The following is a 25,023-nucleotide window of genomic DNA, read 5'->3' as shown; positions in this document are numbered from 1 at the left end:
CATGATGAGACCTTTTAATTTGGTACTTTCATTGGTATTTGGTATTTTGATGCTAATACTTTTGTGCTTGTACTTAAGTAAAACTTTGAATCATCACTTTAACTTGTATTAACTGAGTATTTATACCATGTATTTACTTCAGTAAAATATCTGAGTACATCTTCCTCCTCTCATGGGCAAACTATGTGCTGATGAAGATCATGTGATATATAGTTTTGTCAAATGATTTTTGTTTTTAAAGGATTGAATGAGGCAAGCTACATGTATTAAGGCAGTGTCTGCTGTATGTTTAAGGATATAATGTGGGAAGTAAATGTACATTCAGTATAATTCACAATAAAAAACATTGTAGAAACATTACCAGGGACAGAGGCTCTGTTGTGGATGAAGATCACCCTCTGCTGGTTGAAAGGTGGCACTAGAGCAAAGTGCACTGCACCTGTCACATTCAGAATACAGATACATGATTGGCTGATCTTTTTTTCAAATTGAAGACTCTTTTGGGGTTTTTAAACTTTGTGGACTTTGACATTTTGATATTCATCAACGGAAAGAATATAAATACATTTGCCATCAAGTTATTATTCACCAAAATAGCAGAAATAAAGCAAAGAGTAGACAACAACAACAATAATAATAATAATAATAACAATAATAATAATAATAATAATAATAATAATAGTTTCCATTACTTTTGAGTATTCTTACATTTTAGAGGGTTTCAGGCAACATCAGCTGTTAGGCAATTAGTTTGTGGTAATTTGATTAAACAGAGCTTTATTTAGGTTTATTCACCATTTTGAACACAACATAAACTAAAATAATAATGTTCTAAAACTACATTTTGACACTGGTCCGTTGTAAATGACAGGGCCACACGATAAGAGAAACAATTATATTGAATTTGTGCTGCAAATAGGCATTTTCACAGCAGACACGTCATCATAGGCAATTAAGAAAAAGTACAATGGTTACTAATGACACTGACGATGTCTCTGTTATATTCAAGTGTCCCAGTGAGAGAGCATGCACAATACCATGACCCTGAAACTGAAGCGATCTATAATTTTATTATTTTCAAAATGCCTTAAAAAAGGTGCATTCCCTGACCAAAGTTGTTTGGTTTAAGTTTTTGGGGCCCTTGGGGGATACTGCAGCCTGCATGTTTACACCAAACCCGTAGTATCATGTGCGAAATGACAATACTCCAGCGCATGATGAGGTCACTTTGGAAACTCACACTACTGGAATGTGAGTGTTTGTCCTCTGGTATCCTGCACTGGGAAAGTATGAGTTGGACAAGCGTGGATCTATTCGAAAAACTTCCCTGTCCAATCCGTGCGCAGCTCTGGTGCAGCGGCTCCTCCTCCCCGCTGCCTGCTCCCACATGTAACGTTATCACCCCCCGTCAGTCTGTTGCATTGTCTCAGTGGGGACGCCGCGTTCAGGAGCAACGCGCCATGGTAACTCCACTGGACCGGGAGGCTATTAAGTGACATTAAGAAAGGATCGTGTCAACAGGAAATGAAGACACGGCTCGTTGATGTTCCGTCAGTGTACCGGTGGATTCATTAATACTGGTCTTGTGCCAGTCAGCAGGCTGCCTGAAGCTGTAGGCTGCATGGCACGTTAGAGATGGTGATTACATTTTGCGTATCGCGTTAATTCAAGCGGCTACTATGTTGCAATCCCTCGTCCGGACCCGTGTTGCTGAACCCGGAGCTGCACCATAGCCCAGTCAGTCCTCTCATCAATTCCACGGCGACTGAGCGGTGGTCAGCAGTGCGCCCCGGTTCCGCCTGCCCGGCACCCCCGACGAGGATGGCCGGCAGCCGTGGCTGCGTGAACTCGCTCTGGTCGGGCTCCGAGCGCGTCCGCATCGGAGAGCGCCTCAAAGCGACGCTTGCCGGGGTGCTGGAGCTGGAGCTGCTCAGGTGCAAACACCTGGAGATGGTGGACACCGCTCTGGAGGACCGAGCCTCCGCTACCGCCAACGCCGAAGAGCCACGGGCGGAGGATGCGAGCGGAGAGAGCGCCGCCTCGGAAGCCGAGCATGGCTCTGCGACATCCCGCAGGCAACAGGTCAGTCAGTGCGTCTGTCACGGAGCTCTACATGACGAGATTATTAAATATGGATGCGCTGATGACGGTGATCTGCCAACAAGCCGGTCCCTCTGCGGCTCAGTAGACAGATTTCATCGCTGCCCGGCGGCGCACGGCTGAGCCGACGGCTGAGCACCCATCTGATTGAGATGGTGCCAGGGGCCATCCGTGCATGCAGCCTGATCATTTTACACAGCAGCAGTGTGTGACCGTCACATGGAGCAAATGTCATTGAGGTCAGGGTACAAGGACCAGCTCAGTCTGGCTGGCTCTGTGCCCTGCCTCAAGGTTGGATAGGAGGATGTGGTGGGATACAAGCGCTAAAATCAGCTGCAGGTATTAACAAGCCAGCCACCAGACACTGCTGCGGTTTTTTGGCTCTGGCTGGTAATACTCATCAGCTGTAAAGGTCACTGTGGCACCCAGTTTGCATGCAAATCACTCTGATCACAATATGAAGGTAGATGTCTGTCATGTTGTCCTGAGCAAAAAGAGCAGTTTTGAGCCTGAAATCTTCAATGCTCCAGTGGAGCCTTCAATCTGAAAGGTTGTGATGTGTGATCATCAAACACACCCACAGACAAAGTAACCCAGTTCCGGACCTTTCCCTGAAATGCATACGCAGGTCTTGTTGTGTTGAGAATGAGATGAATGTGGGTTGACATGTAATACAGGAGGACAGGATGTGAGCAGGTCGCATGCTGGAGGCCTGGATACTGAGGCTGTTGGTGGTCTGGTCCATTACTTGTGAACATGAACTATATTTGAACCTGTGAAGTAAAATCTGTTGGAAATGAGAAGATAATTGGGACTGCGAGTGAACCCAACACGTTTTTCTTGTTAGAAATGGGAAATGTTATATTTTACCTTATATGGGCATTGGTAAGAACATTTTGAACCTATAGAGCTGAACAAATTGTTGATTAGTCAATTAGAGGACTGACAGCAACTATTTCATCTTTCCAGTATTTTTTTTTTCATGCAAAAATTGATAGAAGCTCCTTAGTAACTTCTTAAATGTGAGGATGTGCTGCTGTTTTGTCTCTGTTTGATAGTAAACTGAACATGTTTTGATTTTGGACTGTTGGTTGGACAAGACGAGCAATTTGAAGCCGTCACCTTGGGCAGTATAGGAAACTGTGATGGAATCCCCCCCCCCCCCCCCTTTTTTTTTTTTACCCAAAGGGAACAACAATAATTGCACCTCACCACCACATCGACAACCTTTTAATGATCCTCTTTCCAGCCGTGAAATTCCTCTTTAAAATGTCATCAAGAAATAATTGCCTTACTTTTTTCTATGCACTTAATTCACTGCATTGAACAGAGGTTGCAGTGCTGTATGTGGCCGTCAGTCCGTCATGGATTATCTCTGGATCATTTCCAAACCAGTAACATGATGTGTTCAGAGTCTGCTGGTGCTGCATTAATACCATTTCTATTGTTATTCTGACAAAGTAACAGACCCTTCATCCACTTCACTTTGCACACCGTGTTGTTACACTGTGAATATGTGTGCCTGATACTAATGAGCCGTATTAGTCATATTCTGGCCACACCTGAACCAGGCCACAGCTGAAGTCACCTTTTTTGCAGAACGGTGTATTTATTTGACAAAATGATATTATAGCGTAGCATTTACAGGCTGAAGGGAGGAAGATGATAATAATAATAATCAGTTTTTTTATCAGTGCAAGCGACAGAAATGTCAGTCCCATCTGAGGGTATCTGCATGGAAGTGTGGCTCATAATGTGCCGCCTTCCTCACCGCCCACCTCCTAACATCTTCTCTGTATAGTTCCCCCCGTGGTGCTGAGATATCCTGCAGAGAGGCCGAGCAGCATTGCTCATTCTCACCTCTGAAGGGAGCTGCTAGTGTAGCAGAGCAGGCTGGCACTCTGCCCTCTGGCCGGGCGACCTCTGCCAACACAAACGCAACATTTGCATAAATGGAAACAAATAGTTGTTTCAAAAGTGAGCACATCTAGTTCAAACAGCAGCTGGAGAGAGAACAAGGACGAGAGAGTAGATCTTTATTTACTAGCATAAAGGTGCAAAGTGATGCTTTGGGTTTCATCCCCAAACGCATCGTGATTTTAGCTGAAATTCATTACTTACTGCTTTGACAAACACAAGTTGTTCTGCTTTTAAAAATAGAACTATTAGAATAGAAATATAACTGACGATTGGATGACTCACAACATAATGCGCTCTACTTTAAAACCCACTTTGTTTTTTTGTTTGCTTTGGAATTAAACTCTTGAAATGTGATTCACCTTTTCTCTCACTAGTAGTACAGAGAGAGTAGGAGTTCATCACTGTGCAAATCCTTGTTTGGCAAATCGGGATTATGGCTGGCTCGTGTCATCTGTGATGGAAAGAATGCAATTTAAAATGACAACCACGTGATGTGTTCTGGCGTTTGTGGCGCACGCAGGTTTTTTAAAGAAGCAATGACACCCCCCAAAAAAATGCATCTTCAACATTGTTTGTGGAAAAAAAACACATTTAATTTCTTTATCATGAATTATTCAGTTTTGGGGTTGCAATATTTTTATCGAGAAAATCATCAGATGAATCGATTATAAAGATAATAGTTGCAGCCATAATACACAGTATGTGTACATGTCTTTACACCATCTGCAGTGCTGCATGCACTATTACTGAGGGCAGCCTTGAAATTAGGTTTGGTATTGGAAAGCATCATCTTACATGGAGAGCCATTACCCTGACTTGTGGAGTGAGACAGCTTTTGTTTCTTGGTTCTTGCCTCGGGGATCTTTCTGAGCTCACCAAAAAAAACCTCTCTAATGCTGATACTTTTATGTGCAGTGAAAGATTCACCTGAACGTTTCAGGAAAGCTGGAGCGCATATCACTCCACTCAGCTGGTGAAGATGAAGGTGCACAGCGTTGGCTGTCTTTTTAAATTTCAATACCACATTTATAATGCATGAAACAATAAACACTGCGCCGCGTAGAACAAGCACGTACTTCTCACCAAAACACCCACTTCTGTTTGACCAAATTATTCTGCCTCAACATGGCAACCGCTGCCATTTGTCTCGCTGTAGTGACATAATGCACTTATCAAGAGGAGGTGTGTTGCTTGTGCAGCTGCCATCTCTGTAGCATTATTTTCCAATCGACCCATACATTTCCTTCACATTGTTCCAGAGGGACTGAGCTGCTCCCTCACATGGAGGCAGATCATGTTACAGAGCTCTGAGCAGACCCCCATCCACTTGCCTCCTATGATTTGATCATACACTGGTCTCTGTGTAACATTATATCCTGTAATGTGCAACGCATTATATTGTTGGGTGATAATATGGAGGAGATGAAGGATAGATAGATAAATAGATATCTATCTATCTATCTATCTATCTATCTATCTATCTATCTATCTGTCCTTCATCTCCTCCGTGTGTGTGTGTGTGTGTGTGTGTATATGTGTATGTGTATATATATATATATATATACACACACACACACACACACACACACACACACACACACACACACACATTCAACGGAAGTGAAGGGAAAACAGCTGAGGCTCTTCCAAGTGCAGATAGATAAACATGTTCTTTTATGTCAGTAAGAAGAATTTGCAGTGAGTGGGACTTTGTGGCAGAACAGTTCACAGTCACAGCGAGACTGGATTGTGGATTGTGTGTGTTCAGGCTGAGTATGAGTTAAATATTTCGCCAGGCCTGTTGTGCTGTTGTGGTTCTGTGTGGGAGGAGAAGCGAGCGAGAGTTAGAGAGCGAGCAGCTGTAGCTATGGTGAGCACAGGGCGGCTGGCTCAAAGTATATTACAGAAGTGGGAGGAGGGGGGGGGGGGATTATTTGTCATGGGGAGTGTGGGGGAGGTGGGGGTCCTTCAAGATGCCCTCCTCTCTCACCCGGCAACCGCTCGCCCCCTCCCCACCTCACCCTCCCTTCACCGCCCTCACTCACTCAGTGACTCACTCTCTTATTTCTCTGTTTTTGGTCGCTCTAACTCTTTTTTTTTTTTGGTCACCCACTCAGCCTCGACTCAATTTAGATTCACTGGGAAATAATAAAAAAAACGGGGGACAGGAGTGAGTAAAAGCTCCTAATCTCACACGAAGAGGAGAGATAAGTCGAAGACGGGTCAAAGTCTCAACTCTTTCTCCCACTTCTTTTCCTTCCCTCCCTCCTCACTCCATCCCCCCCTTTCCCCTTCTGCTGCTCCGGCTGCTCTTTGTTACGTCATCTGTCTTCTCCCATTATCTTCTGAAGCCCCCCCCCCCCCCCCCTCTCTCTCTCCTGTCAACCCAGTGAGTCACTACCTGTATTGTTTCCTCAGTAAGAGGAGGATTGATCAGTGCCACTCACAGTGTTTCTGTTGTCTGGGCTCGATCAGTCTAATGCAGGGGCTCCTCTTGGCTGCTGTCCTGGAGGGGTTGGGGATTTGGAGGATAATTGGAGGAGGGGGGTTTCTCCAGCAAGCGCTTACTAATCTAGGAAATGGAGGCACTTTGCTTTACTTGACAGGGTGATTCTTGTTCTTGCTGGTGTGTGTGTGTGTGTGTGTGTGTGTGTGTGTGTGTGTGTGTGTGTGTGTGTGTGTGTGTGTGTGTGTGTGTGTGTGTGTGTGTGTGTTGGGCCAAATTATTCCTGGCTGTTCCAGTAAGCGGTGTGACATCACCGGAGCGCGTCTGGTAAATGATATCATGGATGTTCATCCCTACACGTGTGTTTAAAGCAGTGGCCTTATTGTCAGTGGTGAAAATACTGTAGTATGATGCTACATTCTACTTCTACTCCACTACATTCAGTGGGAAGTACTGGACTTTTTACTCCAGTACTTTTATTTGACAACCATAGTTATCAGCTACGTTTCAGATTAAGATTGTATTAAAAAAAACAACACATGAAAAACAACACAAGATAAAGTCAGTGGTTCCTGACCTTTTCGTCTTGTGAGGCTATCAAGGCATGGTCCAACAAATTTTAAGATGAGATCTAATAACAAGCGATGACAAGTGAAAACAATGCTTCTTCAATATTGTTTGTGGAAAGAAACACATTTCATTTGCATAAATATGTTTCAATATCATAAATAATTCAGTTTGCGACCTGCAATCTGTTTTTTTTATAAATAGAACCAGCTTTGACTTCCAAATGAAGTATTCTTCATGTGTTGTATAAACTAGAAGATAACTTGTTCGTAACGTTCTAGTGTTTTCACACTTTTCAGCAACTCTTCTTGCCTTCAGGAGGTGTTTCAAGGCCAACTTGATAAAATAGTGATTGTTGAAGCTGCAAACCTCTACGATGTCATGATTTTTAAGATAAGCTCTATAAGAGGTGGGAGGTACCGGTATATGAGGGGCCACTCTTAGTATGTGATCATGCATGAACATGTAGAGAACTGTGCCCGCTATAATTTACAATCTTTCTCAGAGGTGAAATTCCACTTAAGCAAACAAGCCGTGCACTGTGTATCATGAGTGAATCTTGTTATTACACCCATTGGATGATCCCATCCATATCAAATGATGACCAAATATCATCTGGGTAATTTTGCCTCCATATGACTGAATGCTAAATCTTTCTGGACTCTCTTATAATTGGATAAAATTAACTACAAACGTTACCTGGTTGGCCTTTTCCTCCATATCACCAATGCTTTTTACTTAAACAAATATGTTGTACTTGTATATAATCATAGTCACATTATTTAGATAGGGTGTCAAAGATATTGTAATATTTGATTTTGTCAATATTGCTCAGGTCTAACTTGTCAAAATGTTTTGTTTTTCTCAGGCTCCGTCTCCCTCAGATACGGTGATATTGCCCTGTCAGAGCAGCCCAGAGGACGGTGGCAGTAATTCAGGGGACGGGACGGTCCACTCCTCGTCTTGCAGGGGGAATAACTCACGCTGGTCCACTCTGTCCTGGGATGCCCCTTCTGACCTGCTCTCGCCCCCAACACCAGACGCCGGTGGTACGGTCCATCTGGACAGCGACTCCAGACCTAGTTCAGGTAAACAGATACACTTGTTTTCAGTGGTTCAGTGTTTGGTCCACAGCTCTGACCAGTGTGCAACACAGTCACTTTCTGATATCACTACAGCTCACCTTGTGTAAGCGAAGTCCCATTAAACATTAACCAGGCTCTTTTTTTACTTGTGTTTACCTGCAGTCAGGGACTTGGCACCGACTCATTTGTTTCTCTCTCACTGTCAACGTTTCTTGCCAAACTCTTATCCACTCTCATTGTAACTGTGGTCTCTGTGTCTCTATACCCAACTCAGACAGTCCTCTCCCTGCTATGCACTCATGCACGCCTTCTTTTATACGATTCTTTACTCTCTTGCAAAGGGTGACTTGAAACCTGCAAGGCATTATTTCAGAATTTTAGGTTTGAAGTTAGTTTCATAGCTTAACCTTTTCATTCTTCCAACTATTCAATTCATTAAGGTTTTTGCGATATTTTTGGAGCTAATGTAAGTCTTCACAGCGCTTGTGTTTTTGCCCTGCATTACCTTCATGTTACTTGTTAGTCACCCCGAGGATCCAGTATTGTGACGTCTTTCTACTGGAATTTATGTGACCGCAGTTTGAGTTTCTATAGGCAATGTTTTTGTTTAGCTGGTTTTCATTGACCTAACCTAACCGCCTAGTTCTCTTTAAAGTATGTACAACCAAACTACACTTACAGAAAACATAATTTCCCTTCTCAAGAAAGACTTAATAGACAAAGAGTATATGGAACAGCAAACAACATGCTGTATGAAACTGTTTAGTCACCATTTTTTTATTTAAATTTAACATAAGAGTAGTGAAATAATAAATAAAAAGAAAACCAACAAGTCACTAACAGCACAAAGTACAAAATACAATCTCTAATTCAGAGAACTAATAATTCAAATGAAATAACGAGCAGTATATTACATCAGGAATCAATTGTTATCTATTGTCACTTAGATAGATATCAACATAAGAAACATACATACTAAACTTTTCTTTTTAAGGTTTCTATTCAGTGAGCGGGAGCTCTCTGTCAGACTCTTGTTACTCGGTGTCCAGTGACGCTGCTCAGGGAGGATCAGTGCCACCAACCAGACCCCTGAAGCTGTGGGAGCAGGTTCCTCTGTCCGCTGACAACACTGACATCCTGTGGTCAGAAAGTACGGTGCCTCAACAGCAGCCTGCATTGCAGAGCAGCCTGGAAGACGCTGAACCCACAGAAGGGACACCAGCTTTAGGTGATCTGGTGCAGCGAATAGATCCGTGTCATGTACATCCATTCATTTAATATAGCAGGTTTAATCATTTAGTGACTGTTGATCTAGAATAATAAAAAACATGTTTTGTTTCTTTCCTTGTCTCTTACAGTCCAAAGTGACATTGAAGCAACTGGTCTGAGCTTTCTGTCTGATCTCTGCTCAGGACTCGGTGACTCCCTGATGTCTTCCCTCCTCCCCCTTCTTGACTCCACCTCCTCTTCCCTCCATCCAAACCCCCAGATGGACCCTCGCTACTGCACAGACCTGGTGTCTCGTCGGACTAAAGAGGTGTACCCCTACCCCAGCCCGCTGCATGCCGTCGCCCTCCAGAGTCCCCTCTTCACCTCCCAGAGCCGGGAGCAATCAGCCTCTCCGAGCCCTGAAGGAGCCCAAATAGATGAATCACAAGAGTCCAACGCTGATCCAACTCTGCTTCTCCAGCCTCACCAGCCCCCTCCCCTGGCTTCTTTCACCCAGCTGGAGCAGTACATCTCTCGACTGGCTCGCCAGTACCAAAGTCGAGTAACCTCCTCCACCTCCGATCTCACTTCAGCTGCCACCCCAGGTCAAGTCAGACACAGAGGCCTTTGTACCCCTGGTAAAAGTCATGGTTCTACGCAGTCCCTTTCTGCCTTTGAGATCCGCAGTACACCCTCCACCCTGCCAGGGGGCAGCATCACTCCCTGTAAGTCACTGCTGGGTAACTCCGCCAGAATTAGCCTGAGCACCACGGGGAAAAAAGCCACTAGGAATTCAATCAACCTGGGTAACCTTCCGTCAGCAACCGGAGAGGACGTGAACATAAATCTGCACCTGAACCTCAACTTGAACCTGACTCCTGGTTTAAATTCTAGTCGGGGACTGGTGGACAATCCCAAAAATGGCAGCTGTGGAGCTTTGAAGAGCGACTTTGCTTCAGCTTCCACGGCCTCTGCTACATCACTCTCCTCCGCTACACCCACCCCGGCACTTAGGGCTCGCCCTCGCATTTCAACATGTCCAAGCAGCCTGAGCCACCGCAGTTCCCTGGAGGTCACTTCAGGGTCTGGACCCAGTCCTGGATTTGGATCGTCTACCTTCTGTCGCTCATTAGACTGGAGCAGCGGTGCTCCACCTGACACTGGACCATCAGTGTTTGGTGCAAATTCTGGATCAGCTCCTAGGTCTCAGCGCAGTAGCTTCATCCAAGAGTCCAGCTCCAGTCCCAAGATAAGTGAGGACTCCCCCATGGTGGAGGAGATCTCCCGCCTCTCAGGCCTCTCCAGGTCTGTCGTGGTCGGACTGATGGAACAAGGTGTGGAGCTGGATATTGACTGCTTCCAAACAGATACTGCAGGCGAGGTGAGGGGTCCCAGTAAAACTCACTTGACAGCCCAGTCAGATCAGTCACATGACTATACTAGACTGACCGACCTGAATCCCCAGAGACCAATACAGCTGTCTCTCAGTGTCACCCATTCTCCACAGTCTCAGTCCAGCATCACCCCTCCTCTCTCACACTCTAGCAGCCCCATACACCCTTATCAGTCCATCCATATTCCCTCTCCCCACTACTCCTCACACTGCCACTACCAGCAGATCCCTTCCCCATCCGATCTTCCCTCGTCCACGGCCTCCTCCCCTGCCTCCCGCCCAACCACCAGGGGCCGATCACCTCCCCGGCCTCTCCAGCCATCCCCTCTGGGTGCCACCCCGCTCTCGGTTTTCCGTCGGGATGCGCCCTTCCAGTGCTCCCTTCCTCGCACCAATACGAGGAGCTCTCCTTTGGAGCATAGCGGTATCCAACCAAGGGGTGGATCACTTCGGCAGGGTGGGGGAGGAAGTGGGGGTAGTGGCGGGTGGAAGAGGGTGGAAGGGGAGGGGCTTTATAGAGGAAAGCATGCCTCCCACAAGTTGATCCGGGCATCCACGGTAAGCAGCTACGCCAAGAGAGAGGACTATAGCTCTGATTGGGCTGAGGAGCAGGAGAGGGAGCGATCAGCAGCCCAGACACCCAGGAAGACCTCCAACAAACTCTGGAGGGGCTTTGAGGGACGCATCTGGGGCAAAGAGTCTGAAAGCGAAAGAGAGGAGATGGACAGAGCTGAGTATGGCTACGGGTGGAGGAGGAACAGCGTTGAAAGCTGGAGGAGGGAGCATCGAAGGGGGAAGGCCTCATCTAGCAGCAATGACAAGAGGCCAAAAGTTGAGAACTCCCCCATCTTCTCAAAGAAGAGGGGGAAGGAAGATGGGGAGAGACGTAGCACCAGCCTCAGGCTTTCCAGGAGGGCGTTGTTCAGGAGTGAGTCCCAAGGCTTGCTGGTGTCACGTAACCACGGCGAGGAGCCCACAAAGCGGGCACACTGGGTCTCCTCATTAGATGTGGGGCAAGGTGGCATGGGCCTCAGCAAACACGAAGGCGTCAGACGGCTGAGAGCGGAGGAAGACAAACGTCTGTCCTCCACAGCCAGCCTCTTTAACCTCTCTCGCTCTCAGAGCCTGGAAGGCAGCTGCCATTCCCTCTCCCCTCTCTCCTCCCCTTCCTTCTCTCCATCCCCTCCTCCACGGATGCCCCTGCAGCGCTCTCGATCACTGAGGGACTTGGGGAGGAGAGTGTTTGGCTCCATGAGGTCCCTGAGTCTCAAACGCAAGCCATCCAAGAAATGACACTTGTACAATAAAATAACCATCACAGTAAATGCAGCTTCTACGTGTTACGTTCAAAACACCAGTGATGGTTGGTATTATATTTTCTGTAAAAAGAAGTGCCATCATTTTGGAACTTCAAAGACTTATGATTGATTAGACAGATGCACTGGTTTTATGATACTGGCTATAAGACATCTTCTAGTCCTTTCTTCCACTGCCAGTATGATGGAAGTTCCTCTCAGGCACATAAAGTCTGTAAAACCTGCTATTAATTTTGCTCTTGGCTCACGTCATTCATCTTAGTAATGTTTTTGTATATTTTTACAGACACTTTTTATAGCCTCCCGAAAAACTAAAAAATGTCAAATTTTTCCAGCAGCATAATCGCAGTGCTTTGCAGCCAATTGATTTCATTGACGCCTAAAGTCTTTCCTCACTGACAATGTATTATTGTAGATTGTGCACCCTACAATAGCAAGGGTGAGCACCATAGGGTGCAGCAAGGCTTGCATTGAAATGTCAGTGAAGAAAACATAGGCTACAACTTCATGTCGGGGTGAACAATTCCTTTTAGAAGCTGCAAAGAACTACAAATCTTTACTACTGTGGGTTTCAGTGGAGTTTTTCATAGTGTGAATGTTGTTTCAAAGGATTTAACATCTAAAGCCCAATTTAAAGATATTGAATATGAACTATTAGCTATAAGCAGAACCCTCCTGTAACCATGAGTATGAATGTGTATCTGTATACTTCTGCATGCTGCTGTGACTAGTTCAGTGATTATAGCTATTGTGAGAGTGATATTCCTCTTTTTTTAAGGGCAGCATTGCCTCTGAAGTACAATCATATTGGCCAGATAATGACCAAAACCAAGCAAATACTCTTTAACTTGATATTGTGCTCAGGATTTTCAAATAAATATGGAATGATTTAAGATATTGACAAGTTATTTGAGACAAAATGTGGCTTCTCATGGCTTACGAATAATAAAAGAACCGTAACTAAACTTGTACTGTGCCTGAACTACCTTATTACATTATATATAATCTTTTATAGTCAAATGAGTTTGTTACAGAGACAGAGACTGGATGTTATTTATTTAAAAAAAATATTTTACTTGAAAACTCACATAATCGCATTCACAGTACTGACCAGACAGCTGCAATGATGAAGGCATAATCAGAACTTTTAGTGCATTTTGTCACTTTAGCTTTCAAAAGCATGTTTGTGAAATATCCAAACTAAATACAGCTTTGCATCCGTGTTGCTAGGAAACTAACTTCCCCCATCCTCTCCTCTCTATTTTCAGCAGCGACATCTTTCATTTCATTTTGACCGCCTCCCAGTATTCTGTGTAATTTTCAATTCTTACTTTCCTATGCTCACCCGATACACACCTAAAGGTCACATGAGTCAAGATGTGTGAACATTCTTCAGTTGGTTTGTAATCAGTTGAGGCTGAACAGAGTCTCTCAGTTTGAGGCTTCATTTGGTGGGCTGAGCTGGCTGGCTAAAACTCCTTCACTGGCTCTGTGGGTTTGGTCAATGCCTTCTTCGGAGTTGCTCTTCATGCTGGGGGAAAACATGCCTCGGTACATAGCCCTTTCTTTTTGTAAATCCCGACTCAGTTTCTCCTCGGCCCTCTGCAGGTGTTTCCTCACATTGGCATCTGGGACAGAAAAAGGAAGATGTTTTATTTTGGAAAGACATACTTTCCTTTATCCAAGAGCTGAGGACTAGTAAAGAATCTGCAGGATTATGCTAGAGACATTTAATGTATAGATATGATTCACCCAGCAATTCTGTGACAGAACCAACTGACCTTTGAATGAAAATCAGCATGGTGAAAAAATCAAATATTTGAAAGACCTTTAATACAGGACGCATTAAACGTATCTTGCTAGTTTAATCAGTGACGATATATGTGAATTAGTGAGCTTTAGAGCTGCTGGTGGGTTTTTTTTTTTAGTACCTTGAGACAGTACGGCTAGCTGTTTCCCCAGTCTTTACGCTAAGTTAAGCTAACTGGCTTTAGCTTCATATGTAACGCAAAGACATGAGTGGTATCGATCTTCTCAGCTAACTCTTGGCAAAACGGTGAAGAAGCGTATTTAAACGTAATAAATAACATGACAAATTATGAAAAAAAGGATATATACAGTATGTATACACTGTACTAAAAAGGAAGTCTCACAAATGAGAACCAATAGGGACTAATTCAACATTTGAGATAAATATTCATCTTAAGTGATCTGTGAAAACATAACATACACTGATGGCCTAAGTGGGCTGTGGATGGCCCTGCCGTGCTGGCTCTTTTTCTTACCATTAGGCTGCTCTCTGCAGGCCTGGGTGAGGTACTGTTTGGCAGTCTGTGCATCTCCCATCTCCAGAGTGGCTACTCCTGCCCTGTACAGTGCTTTGACATCACCCGGTCGCCACTGCAGCACCCGCAGGCTGTAGTCCCGCACACGAGAATAGTCAACACTCTGTCTCTGCAACAAACAAGCTGAAAGAGATATATTTATATATATATATATATATAAAATACTATACATACAGTACCCGGCTGGCAATTTCCCTCATAATGAAATCAATGAAAAAGCTCCATTGTAAAGGAAGTCACTGAATTACAGAGGGATTTGTTAGTCCGGCATTTTCACATTTAAATGATTATTAGGACTCCATATAAAACTAGCAACTACATGAAACTACTTAGCCGATATTCATATGCATAGTTGTGATGATATGTACCAGCTAAGTTGTTGTAGCAGTCCACTTGTGTGTTTCTCAGTGAAGCCTCCTGTTCAGGTGTGAGAGCAGGTATCTCAGGTGCAAACCCTTTCACTGACGCCATCACATCAGAGTCGAAGCCTCTGAGAACCAGCAGAGCTCGGTGATAACGCCCAATGGCTGAGCGAATGTTCTTCTCCTTGTAGAAAACATTCCCTTCCGTTTTCATGTGGGCTGCTTCCTCTAGCGAAGTCCAAACGGGCTTTGCAGAAGTCTGTCGGTGTCCAGAAAAGCTCGGTTCCGCCGCTTCCCCTTGCACATCCATACTCTCGTCTCCTCCTGCAGCCTCCATTTCTGCAGTGGAGCTAGTTAGCTGTTGAGATTAATAGGTACGTATTAATACTGGCTTTATGTGATATTGTTAAATAGGTGCTCAACTGGTTTTACAGTTTAGTTTTTTTTCCTTTTTGGCACTGGTTATGAACTGTACTGATGGAGTAGAAAGAGAGAAAACTGACAAAATGATAGATGCAGAGAAGCTTTCAGGCTCTCTCAAATAGCTGGGAAATATAGAGTTTATAGAATAGTGAGGAGGAGTAGGAATGAGCTATCATTATATTTAGTAAGTGGAGATGTTAGTTTAAATCCAGTAGTTGGCGGTAATGCATCGTTTTGGATGTCAACCGCAATTAAAAACCATAGAAGAAGAACGTCTCTTAATAGCTGCAGCCTTCTCGAACCAGTCCTGCAGGCGCACAGTGTTTAAATGGTTAAAAGGCTTTACGTTCACTGGTTTACCCTGAATAGAAGTGGGATCGTAGCATCCCACTGAACCAATGTATAACTATTTCCATGTTGCAAAGTAACGTTAGCTGGATAACTACTCCCTGCGTGGACCTGGCTCTCTGGTAACGTTACAGCTAACCGAGCTAGCAAAGTTACCAACGTCACCTACCTACACACTAGCTACACGCTCATTCTGTTCAATTACAGGACGCCTGCTGATTTGAACGGTTTGGTATCTTAATGTGTGGTCGATAAATTGCTCACCTTATTTAGCAACCGAAAGGAGAATCTACGAACAACTACTTCATGCAGTTGACAGTCATTCTGCTGTTGTAGTGACTCTTCCTTGTTCTCTTGAGAAGAGATCAAAACTTCGACTTCTTGCGGCGTTACTGCCACAACAAGGCCAAACCAGGAACTACCGGTACATGAATATAAGAATATATATAGCTACATTTATTAAATATGTGATACTCCAACTTGAACTTAGCTTTAATTTTGTGTTTTGAACACACCTTATTTGATAACCTTATGATAGGAGGGACAACTGTGAACGACATTCCCATATAAAGGATGTGTAAGATCAGTTCAATTGTTCCATTATTAAAAAAAAATGTTTCTTTTGGGTCGCCTTAATCTCCCTGTACACTTAATTTAGTTAATCTCTTTTACGATATAAAACTGGACTCATTCCTGGTTTTTCTTAGAAAGTGCAAAACTACTGTCCTCTGATTTGGATAATCAATCAAAGAATCAATTGGAGCCATCTTATTCACTACTTTTAAAAAGTTGATTTTAAAGCTGACTCAGGTGTTATCAACACAGTGGACCAATCAGCTTTTTATTTACGCTAAAGTGAGGGAAGCTTTGCTGTAGTTTTTCAAAGACCTGGTATTCTGTGGCACTTATAGGTGCAAATTCTACAATTTTAAGCATTTAGATTGCCTCAACGTGGCTCTCAACATGTCGGCTGTGCTAACAGTAAACAATGTGCTTAACGGTGTTAACCTTAGGGGGAACCGGAGGGTTGGTGCTATGCTTCCGCAATGACGCTGTTGGTCGTGTTGGCATTTTTTCCCCACTGTAACCGCCATATGAAAGCAGTGCAGAGCGGCGGCCGTCAGCTAACCAGTAGGGCGTGCTCACATACACTGAAAGCATGCACAGCCGGCCCAGCTCTGTCAACGAAGCACGAGAAGCTTGGTAAACAACACAGAGACAGAGACAGATTATTCTCTGCTCAGGAAGATATTACTCCATTATATATTTTGCTGCTATGTTAATGCTCAGAATGTTAAATACAGCTCCTTTAAAACTTTTTTATTTCTAGTGAGATACATAAAATGTTTTTAAAGGCCATAATACCATGAAATTGTTGCAAGAGATGAATTCTTACACCATATGTGGCCAAGGTAAGGCAAGTTTATTTGTAGAGCACATTTCAACAACAAGGCAATTCAAAGTGCTTCACATAAAACCATTAAAAGCATCAAAACATAGGGCAAAAGAAAAGGAGATTTAAAAACAATTAATAATGTTCATTAAAACTAAAAAGCAGTGTAAGAAATACAATACTGTAGTAAATGGCAGAAAATGGATTAATATCCTTGAATCTGGTTCAATTAAAGGCATCAGCAAACAGAAAAGTCTTCAATCTTGAGAGTTGAAGTCAAGAGTGTTTTTTGTGTAAAAACACATTTGTGCTATAGCACAAAACCTGTTTGCATCCCATTAAATCATTTCTCTTTCAATCCTGCAGATTTGTGGTCAACATTAATTCAGTCTCATTATGAACTTCAGGTTCCTTGTCTGTTTTGGTGGTGCCCATGCTCACTGACATTTTCTTTGGTGGTTTGTGGGTTTTCACTTTAAATACATCCCACCTCTCAGGAATCAGTCCTCTATTGAAGAGCAGTGACGCTAGGTAGGAGAACAACAAAGTAGCAAACATGTTGGACAACATGCAGATAGTCTGAACAGGAGAGTGCTGAACATATACACCATTCTCAAGTGTGCAACCTGGGAAGTGAAGAACAATAGGCAACCCTATTGTTGGCTCGCCACTCAGCACTCTCAGCGACACTGCAACAAACAAGCCCATGATGGAGCCGTAGCCATTGGAGATGTGAAAGAAGAGGACGCAGATGAGTTGGGGGAACATGATGGTGTAGGTTATGCCTGAGCCCAGGATCCAGAAAAACATAATGCTGTTGTGTAAGAAGGTGAGCATGGTGCCAGCTATGCCCACCAACACCACGGTGGCACGGATCACCCACTGGAGCTCCCTATGTGATGCCTGCAGGGGGGGAAAGCCTGTAAGCTGAAATAGAAAAAGGAATAACCACAAGTCTAATCTTCCCCTCAGGTCTCCTCTTACCATGGTCCTCAGCATGTTCTTATAGATACCGGATGTGAAGATGGAGGCAGCGGACAATAAAGCTGAGTCTATCGATGACATCACTGCAGCAGCTATAGCTCCGATACCGATGATGGGGATGTAGTGTGGGGTGAGGTGCTGCAGGGCAATGGGCAGAACCTGACTGGCCTCGCCACGCTCGTATGGGGTCGGGGAGCCGTACGCGGTTGTGTTCCAATCTGACACCAAAAATGTGACACAAATTAGCATAGTCTCTCTCTACACATTTGTTATTTAATTCTATTGCTGTACCTGTTGATGCTGCCACTGCTCCAATCAACACGGGTGGGATCCCGAGTATGATGACGAGGGGAGCTGCAATAAAACAGATGATCCTGGCTGTAGCTGATGAGGCAGCTGACAGCGTCCTCTGGTGGAATTCCTGATATCCAAGGTTACCTAATGACTTTAAAAAACACTCTTACACATTACAGTCATTTAGTAGACGCTTTTATCCAAAGTGACTTACAATAAGTGTATTCAACATAGGTATTCAAGAGAACTACTGGTCACCAGAAGTCATAAGTACATCTCCTTTTCCAAATAAGCATTTAAGAGCATAACCCAGAGCCAAAGTACAGTGCAGAAACAAATGAAAACAATAAGTGCAACAAAGTAATACGAATACAATAAGGCGGGAGATGACAAGAGCCTGGATGAGAACCTGCGCCGTCTCGTCAGTGAGGAAGGGGCGGATCCTCCTGATGTTGTAGAGCAGGAATCTGCGTGTAATGGATGAAATGTTTGCTAAGAACGACAGTTGGTCATCCAGGGTCACACCCTGGTTCCTTGCAGTCCGGGTCGGCGTCACCACGGTATCATCAATGGTGATGGACAGGTGCGGGCAACCCTTCCCTGGGAGGAACAGTAGCTCGGTTTTGTCCAGGTGGAGCTTGAGGTGGTGTGTCGTCATCCACTTTGAGATGTCAGCCAAACACGCAGCGATGCGTGTCTCCACTTGGGTGTCACCGGGGGGAAATGACAAGACCAGCTGGGTGTCATCGGCATAACAATGGCTAGAGAAGTCATGCGAGCGAATAACAGAACCCAGAGATGTTATGTAGAGCGAGAAGAGAAGGGGGCCTAGGACTGAACCTTGTGGAACCCCCGTAGTCAGCATATGTGGTTCCGACACGGCCCCCCTCCAGGTCACCTGGTAGGATTGACCTGTCAGGTAGGATGCAAACAGGGAGAGTGCAGTGCCTGAGACGCCCATCCCCTCAAGGGTGGAGAGGAGGATCTGGTGGTTCACAGTGTCAAACGGCGCAGACAGGTCCAGGAGAATCAGGACAGAGGAGAGAGAGTTAGCTCTCGCGGCGTGAAGCGACTCTGGAATCAGTCGAGTGACCCACTTTGAACCCGGACTGGTGGGGGTCCAAGAGGTTGTTCTGGTGAAGATAGGAAGACAGTTCAAGTGTTTTGGATAGAAAGGGTAGAAGAGAAACTAGTCTGAAGTTCTTGACATCAGAGGGGTCAAGCGATGGTTTCTTCAGAAGCGGGGTGACTCTGGCAGTCTTGAGAGCTGTGGGGAAAGCATGCTGAAGCAAGAGATGTGTTGATGAGGTGGGTGAGGAAAGGAAGGAGTTCAGTCACAATAGACTGAAGAAGAAGGGGAAGGGATCGGGTCAAGGGAGCACGTGGTGGGGCGGTTAGATGTAACAAGGTTGAGGACCTTGTTAGGGGAGAGGAGAGCCAGATAGGGTAAGATGGGGCATAGAGAGGGGAGGGAGAGCTGTGGGGGAAGGGCTGGTAATAGGAAAGAGAAGGATTCAAGATCAGGGAGACCAGGGGTAACAGAAGAGGAAAGATCAGCAGGGGAGAGGGAGCGAAGATGGCTCCGGGTAGAAACCATGTGGGTAGGTGGAGGAAGTAAGGGGGAGAGGATAGGGAGAGGGAGTAGGATATGAAATAGTGGTCAGAGAGCTGGAGGAGAGTGACACTCTGCACATCAAGGACCACAGTGGAAATAAGTCTTATGTGTGTCATCACCTCACTTCACTTTCAATTTCCATGCAACCAGAAACAGTGGAATTCAACATATCGCACAATAATGGGGTTTTCATGACTATGTCAGATAAATTGAACTAGAATCAGCATTATATACACACTTTCCAAATAATAACAAACCTGCTGATGGATTGAAGAAAGTGATGCCCAAAGTGATGTAAAAATACAATGATGCATACATTCATAATAAGTAGAAGTTTTTCTTTAAAAAAAAAAAAAAAAAACCTTTGAGGTAAGCGACATGATGGGCAGTGAGTGAAGAGTGATAACCCAGCTGGACTCACACAGAAGATGTTTCAATTTCATGGTCAGCGCGTCTAACTCCTTGTTTACCAGGACACCCAAGGGTGAAGTTTTTGTTATGCATCCTCCGACAGAACGCTTTTGCAGCAGACATTTTGACTTGTCAAGGTGTGGTCAAACTACACTTCTGTCCTTGAATGTTCGCTCTGTTCCTCATTAATTTCATTGAAGCCGTTACAATTCAAGCATGTGTTTCAACTTTAGAACACTGATCACAGTTTAGAAATGGAGAAGTTATTGTTCTAGCGTGTTTTACACCACCACATCCTTTTCTGTGGCAGAATATGGGTACATTTAGTTGAACAGAAATGTAATTTGATCCTACCTTTATAGTTGGGAAGCACAGGTGTTGCTAATGACCCTAAGAATGGCTCTATTGTATTCAATTCCCAGTAAGGCATGATAGGGAGCCAGCATGCACAATACCAGGACCCTGAAACTGCAGCAGGTACATGGAATTCAGCTATCATTCATTTGAGTATTTACACTTATTATTTTACTGCCGTGTCAAAATGTAACCCTTACCAATATTAAGAAATTATCAATCCACCTTCCTGCTCTTTCTTTATCCACTGAGCCAATCCAGGGGGCCTGGTAGGTGAAGTTGAAAGCAGTCTTGGTGATGTCAGTTGAATGGGGGTTCATAAAGAGGAAGGGGACACTTAACCACTGCGGAAAAGAAAAATAACCGCTGACTTAAACATTTTAAAACATGCATATTTTCTTGATAAAGTGATGACAGTTGTATGTGTGACGAGCAGTTGCTTCTAGACTTGGCAGGATACCGTGGCAAAGGGCCACAAGCTTTCCTGTTATGTAAGAATAAATGAGATGTTGTGCCTCAAGGGCACACTTTCTCCAGGATGTTTCAATTGAATTGTCTCATGAAAAGCTTTCGGAGAAAGCGAAGAACTCACTAAACTGATGAATATGAGGGTTAACTGTATGATGTCTGTGTAGGCGACAGAGTAGAGGCCTCCCAGCAGTGTGTAGATGATCGCTACCGAGGCAGAGATCCAAATGCAAACGGAATAGGGCAGATCCAGGATCACACTCATTGTTGCACCTAAAAAAAGTAACACAATCACATGCATGCAGACTCCTAAACAAAATGTATACATTTAAAAAAGAATTGCTCTTTCTGTTGAGCATGATATAAACTGTGCACAATAGTATGATTAAATGAAGTTTTGATAGATGGTTTTAACTTAATTCAATAATTATTGTTAACTTAACTTCAGCTGTGTTATAATATTTCATGATAGTTTCAGTGTGTAACTGACAAGTGTCAAATCTTTTCAGGTTGACAGGTGAAAGCTTCAAATCACAAGACATTTGTTTCAGCAACTCACTTGATGACATTCTTGGACTTATACTCGCCCAAATACAAGATGCTTGTGGTCGGTGCATAATACCAGGCTTGTTAGCTTATTGTTTGCGAGTTAAAGGCAGGTTTCATCACATGTTTCAAACCAAAAACACCTTCTACACGGTGCAAAAAGTTAACAGTGGTTTGAAGCATAAATTATATTATTGCAAAATGTGACTTTTAGAGAAAAATGTCAGTGTGATTTACCTAAGCCAATTAGAGTTCCTGTAACCCAGATTATGTCGGATATCAGCAGTGCCAGGGACAGAACTGCACTTATTCCATTTCCATACTTGATCTGGAACGGGTCCATCATCGTCACATATCTTTTGTCTCTCATCGGCTTGGCGAAGAAAAGTCCACCTTAAGAATTGACAAAGGATGACGAATTTGTGGCACAGTGCTAAGATTTAGATTTTCACCTGTCACGATTGGGCTTTGGACCCTGTCTGTCTGTCTGTCTGTCTGTGTGTCTGTGTAGCTCCGCCCCTGGACTCCTCCCGGCTCCCTCCTGTGTCCGAGTGTCTCCTGATTGCCTTTATTCACTTCACCTGTGCTCAATCACCTGCCCCTGGCTTTTTCCTCTGCCAACCCCACACTGCACTCATTCAACTCACCTGCCTGCAATCTACTCATCACCCCACACACATATATACTCCCCTGCTTTCCCTGTTCTGGTTGTCAGATCTTCTTTGTTCCTCCACCTGTGTGCTTCATGTTCTGGCCTCGGACCTCCCTGTGTGCTTTTGTGTCTCCAGTGTTTATCCCTTGTGTTGTCTCTCTACGTTCCATGGTTTGTGACTTTGCATTTTTTTTCAGTTTGGATTTTTGCCCGCTCCCAGTTGGAGTTGTTTTGAGTTCCTGTTTATGACTGCTTGGTGCCCAGTAAATAACCTTGCATTCTACCTCACCTCGTCTCCTGTGTCTATGTCTGCGCCTGAGTCTTAGTCGTACCTGAGAGAACGTGACAGCACCCCTGTAATATTGTCAGACTCACAATGGACAGTTTAGTTTTTTTATTCCACACATTATTCTTTCCTGTCATTATTTCCTTCAAGATAAACACAAAATGTTGTCATTTTAACGTCACTTCACTATCAGGGATGTAACTTGCGAGACAGATCTGCCCAACCTGAATATACCACATTCTACTGTATATCTAGAAAAGTTCACTATTTCAGATGTTAAATCATACTGAGGGACAGTGTGATGTCACAAATGCCCCATAATATGTCACTACGGGGGGGGGGGGGACAATGTTTAATTTTTGCAATTATTAAGATGCTTGAAAAACTGTCTTACCAATAATGAATGACAGGGATGCTGATACCGGTACGACAGCCCACATCAGTCCCATAGTTGGAGTATACACTATCTCTGTCATACCAACAATGAAGCCCCCTCCAACAAATGTAGCTATAGGAAAAACACACACACACACACACACACACACACACACACATCCATAAATATTCCCTATATTTGTGGGACAGATTTACAACAGTATACAAACCCTCACTGATCACATTATTATCCTCTGTTTAGGCTAAACTGACCTGTGAAAAATACAAATTGTCCAAAAAATAAGTTGTAGCATTTAACAACTTAATGTTTTATAAGTAGTATAAAGAAAAGTATACCGTTTCAATCATATTAAACATTTAAAAAACATCACATTAAACTATTAAAGAATATGTACCATGAAATCAAAAAGGTAAGTCTAATGAGATTACTGTTCATATTGGGAGCACTATAGAGTGAAAGAAATATTGTTTTGACAGCATGTTTTATTCCAGGCCTTCTTAGCAAACATGTCCACCTACATCACCGTGATAGATCAAAAAAAGTGCAGATATGTGCTGATTATGATGGAAACAGTTTATATATTTAAGTTATAACCCCCCTAATAATGTCACATACTGTACTTGCATACAGTTTTGAAATACTTGTATTTGATTATATCCATTTTATGATTCTTTCTTCTCCACTACATTTTGGAGGAAAATATTGTACGTTTTACTCCACTAGTTATTTGACAGCTTTAGTTATGAGTCACTTCATATTGATAAAAACAAAAATCTAATAAATTACTATATATGATTTATTGGTATTAGTAAAGGTTAAGCTACCCAGCAGTATACAAAGAAATTAACAGAGTATTTTTATACTGTGGGAGACTAATTCTACTTTTACTAGTAAAATCATCTTCAAAGTATTAGTCAGCCATTGATCTTTTCTTCTTGATGACTGCATGTATCAGTCTAGTTGCTGAAATTACATGCTATGACATGCGGACGTTCTTTCAAGCAGGTCATAAAAAACAGGAAAAGAGGTAGAGTTGTATGGAATAAGGCAACTATTACTTTAGTCACATTCGAATCAACATGCGGCCCATTGTGATAGCTTTCATTTAAAAAAAGGTCCATCTAGATGTACCCCTGACACTACTTATTCTACTTCATGTGACTTTTATTTGAATTCAGCTGCCCCTATCCCCCACACTCACCTGTCATAGTGAACGCTCCCACCACCAGGCTGATCCCCCTATTGCCCAGCAGAGTAATCTCTGTTTGGTCACTCTGGCAGCTCTTCTGCAGCCGCTTGGTCTTCATGGAGGCCCAGATGCCGGTGCCCAGCACCAGCAGGTAGAAGAGCACCATCACCAGTACTCCAGGGATGTTCTGGCTCATCGTGCAATGACTGACTGACAAACTGACTGACAGACTGTGTCTCCCACCGCCTTCACCGACTTAGCGTGTAACAACAAACAAATCCGGTTTCGATACTCAACACAGCTATCCTGAAAGACTAGTCTTATCAGCTATAGCCCATCTCTCACCAGCTAAGGAGGAATGAAATAAAATATTAGGAGTCAACCGGTTAAGTCGAATACACAGCAAAATTGCTTCATTATCACTGTATTGCATATATGTACTTTATTTTGTAGCCTATTAGAAATGTGTAGGTTTAGTTGTGGATTAACTATGCAGTTATAATTATTTTTCATTCATTAATTTATTCATTCATCTCATTGCGATACAATATAAGTATCTATGAAATTATTATTATATGACCAGTCAAAAGATCTGAATACATAAATACATAATTGTTAAATAGCCTATACATCATTATGACGTTGAATGCACTTTTTTCCTTATTTTATGTTTAAATTAAATGTGTGGAAATGTGTTATTCTTTGTAGAGATGCAAATGTTTGCACTCCAATATGATGGTGGGATTTCTGGTGAAATGTTATTATATCTAATTTTAGTGAATATACATATTATTGGGGTCACTTTGAATTATATTTTTTTTGTTTGTTTTGTCAATGTTTTCATAATGGCTGTAGATGCACCAGTCAGTTACTGTGCGCATGTAGCCTACTTGTACTCGTAAAAATAGCGTGTGAGACCG

General features: G+C 43.5%; 3 protein-coding genes across 4 annotated transcripts; 1 reads left to right on the top strand and 2 right to left on the bottom strand.

Moving 5' to 3' along the window:
• Positions 1-1,426: 1,426 nt before the first annotated feature.
• Positions 1,427-12,995, top strand: si:ch211-168f7.5 (nuclear pore complex protein DDB_G0274915). 2 transcript variants are annotated; one of them, XM_068714929.1, is made up of 4 exons: positions 1,427-2,082; positions 7,902-8,121; positions 9,113-9,346; positions 9,531-12,995. In XM_068714929.1, exons 1-4 carry the CDS (start codon positions 1,822-1,824, stop codon positions 12,011-12,013), a joined length of 3,198 nt encoding a protein of 1,065 aa, XP_068571030.1. In that variant the 5' UTR covers positions 1,427-1,821; the 3' UTR covers positions 12,014-12,995. The 2 variants fall into 2 exon arrangements, with proteins under 2 accessions (XP_068571030.1, XP_068571029.1); XM_068714928.1 differs by having other exon boundaries at positions 9,477-12,995.
• An 80-nt stretch (positions 12,996-13,075) lies between these two features.
• ttc9c (tetratricopeptide repeat domain 9C) lies at positions 13,076-15,863 on the bottom strand. Its single transcript, XM_068714931.1, has 4 exons — positions 15,779-15,863; positions 14,750-15,101; positions 14,322-14,504; positions 13,076-13,664 (listed from the first exon to the last, which is right to left on the bottom strand). Exons 2-4 carry the CDS (start codon positions 15,078-15,080, stop codon positions 13,468-13,470), a joined length of 711 nt encoding a protein of 236 aa, XP_068571032.1. The 5' UTR covers positions 15,081-15,101; positions 15,779-15,863; the 3' UTR covers positions 13,076-13,467.
• Positions 15,864-17,261: 1,398 nt separating this feature from the next.
• On the bottom strand, positions 17,262-24,299 carry LOC137875562 (high-affinity choline transporter 1-like). The gene is made up of 8 exons (XM_068714930.1): positions 24,116-24,299; positions 22,912-23,025; positions 21,817-21,972; positions 21,158-21,306; positions 20,766-20,909; positions 18,183-18,336; positions 17,892-18,109; positions 17,262-17,810 (listed from the first exon to the last, which is right to left on the bottom strand). Exons 1-8 carry the CDS (start codon positions 24,297-24,299, stop codon positions 17,262-17,264), a joined length of 1,668 nt encoding a protein of 555 aa, XP_068571031.1.
• Between the last annotated feature and the right edge of the window lie 724 nt (positions 24,300-25,023).

This window comes from Cebidichthys violaceus, unplaced genomic scaffold (assembly GCF_023349555.1).
Source record: "Cebidichthys violaceus isolate CVI_PGR_0920_01 unplaced genomic scaffold, fCebVio1.0.p SCAF_2, whole genome shotgun sequence".
NCBI lineage: Eukaryota > Metazoa > Chordata > Actinopteri > Perciformes > Stichaeidae > Cebidichthys > Cebidichthys violaceus.
This window is presented reverse-complemented; position numbering and strand designations above follow the sequence as displayed.

Bases quoted from the DNA above. Each gene is read 5' to 3' on its own strand.
- si:ch211-168f7.5 (XM_068714928.1), top strand. From the start codon at position 1,822: ATGGCCGGCAGCCGTGGCTGCGTGAACTCGCTCTGGTCGGGCTCCGAG. The intron at 8,122-9,112 runs GTAAACAGATAC...TTTCTTTTTAAG, and splicing joins CGACTCCAGACCTAGTTCAG to GTTTCTATTCAGTGAGCGGG. The intron at 9,347-9,476 runs GTGATCTGGTGC...TGTCTCTTACAG, and splicing joins AGAAGGGACACCAGCTTTAG to TCCAAAGTGACATTGAAGCA.
- ttc9c (XM_068714931.1), bottom strand. From the start codon at position 15,080: ATGGAGGCTGCAGGAGGAGACGAGAGTATGGATGTGCAAGGGGAAGCG. The intron at 14,505-14,749 runs GTACATATCATC...TATCTCTTTCAG, and splicing joins CTGCTACAACAACTTAGCTG to CTTGTTTGTTGCAGAGACAG. The intron at 13,665-14,321 runs GTAAGAAAAAGA...TTTCTGTCCCAG, and splicing joins CTGCAGAGAGCAGCCTAATG to ATGCCAATGTGAGGAAACAC.
- LOC137875562 (XM_068714930.1), bottom strand. From the start codon at position 24,299: ATGAGCCAGAACATCCCTGGAGTACTGGTGATGGTGCTCTTCTACCTG. The intron at 23,026-24,115 runs GTGAGTGTGGGG...TTTTTCCTATAG, and splicing joins GGGAGCGTTCACTATGACAG to CTACATTTGTTGGAGGGGGC. The intron at 21,973-22,911 runs GTAAGACAGTTT...TCAATTCTTAAG, and splicing joins ATCCCTGTCATTCATTATTG to GTGGACTTTTCTTCGCCAAG.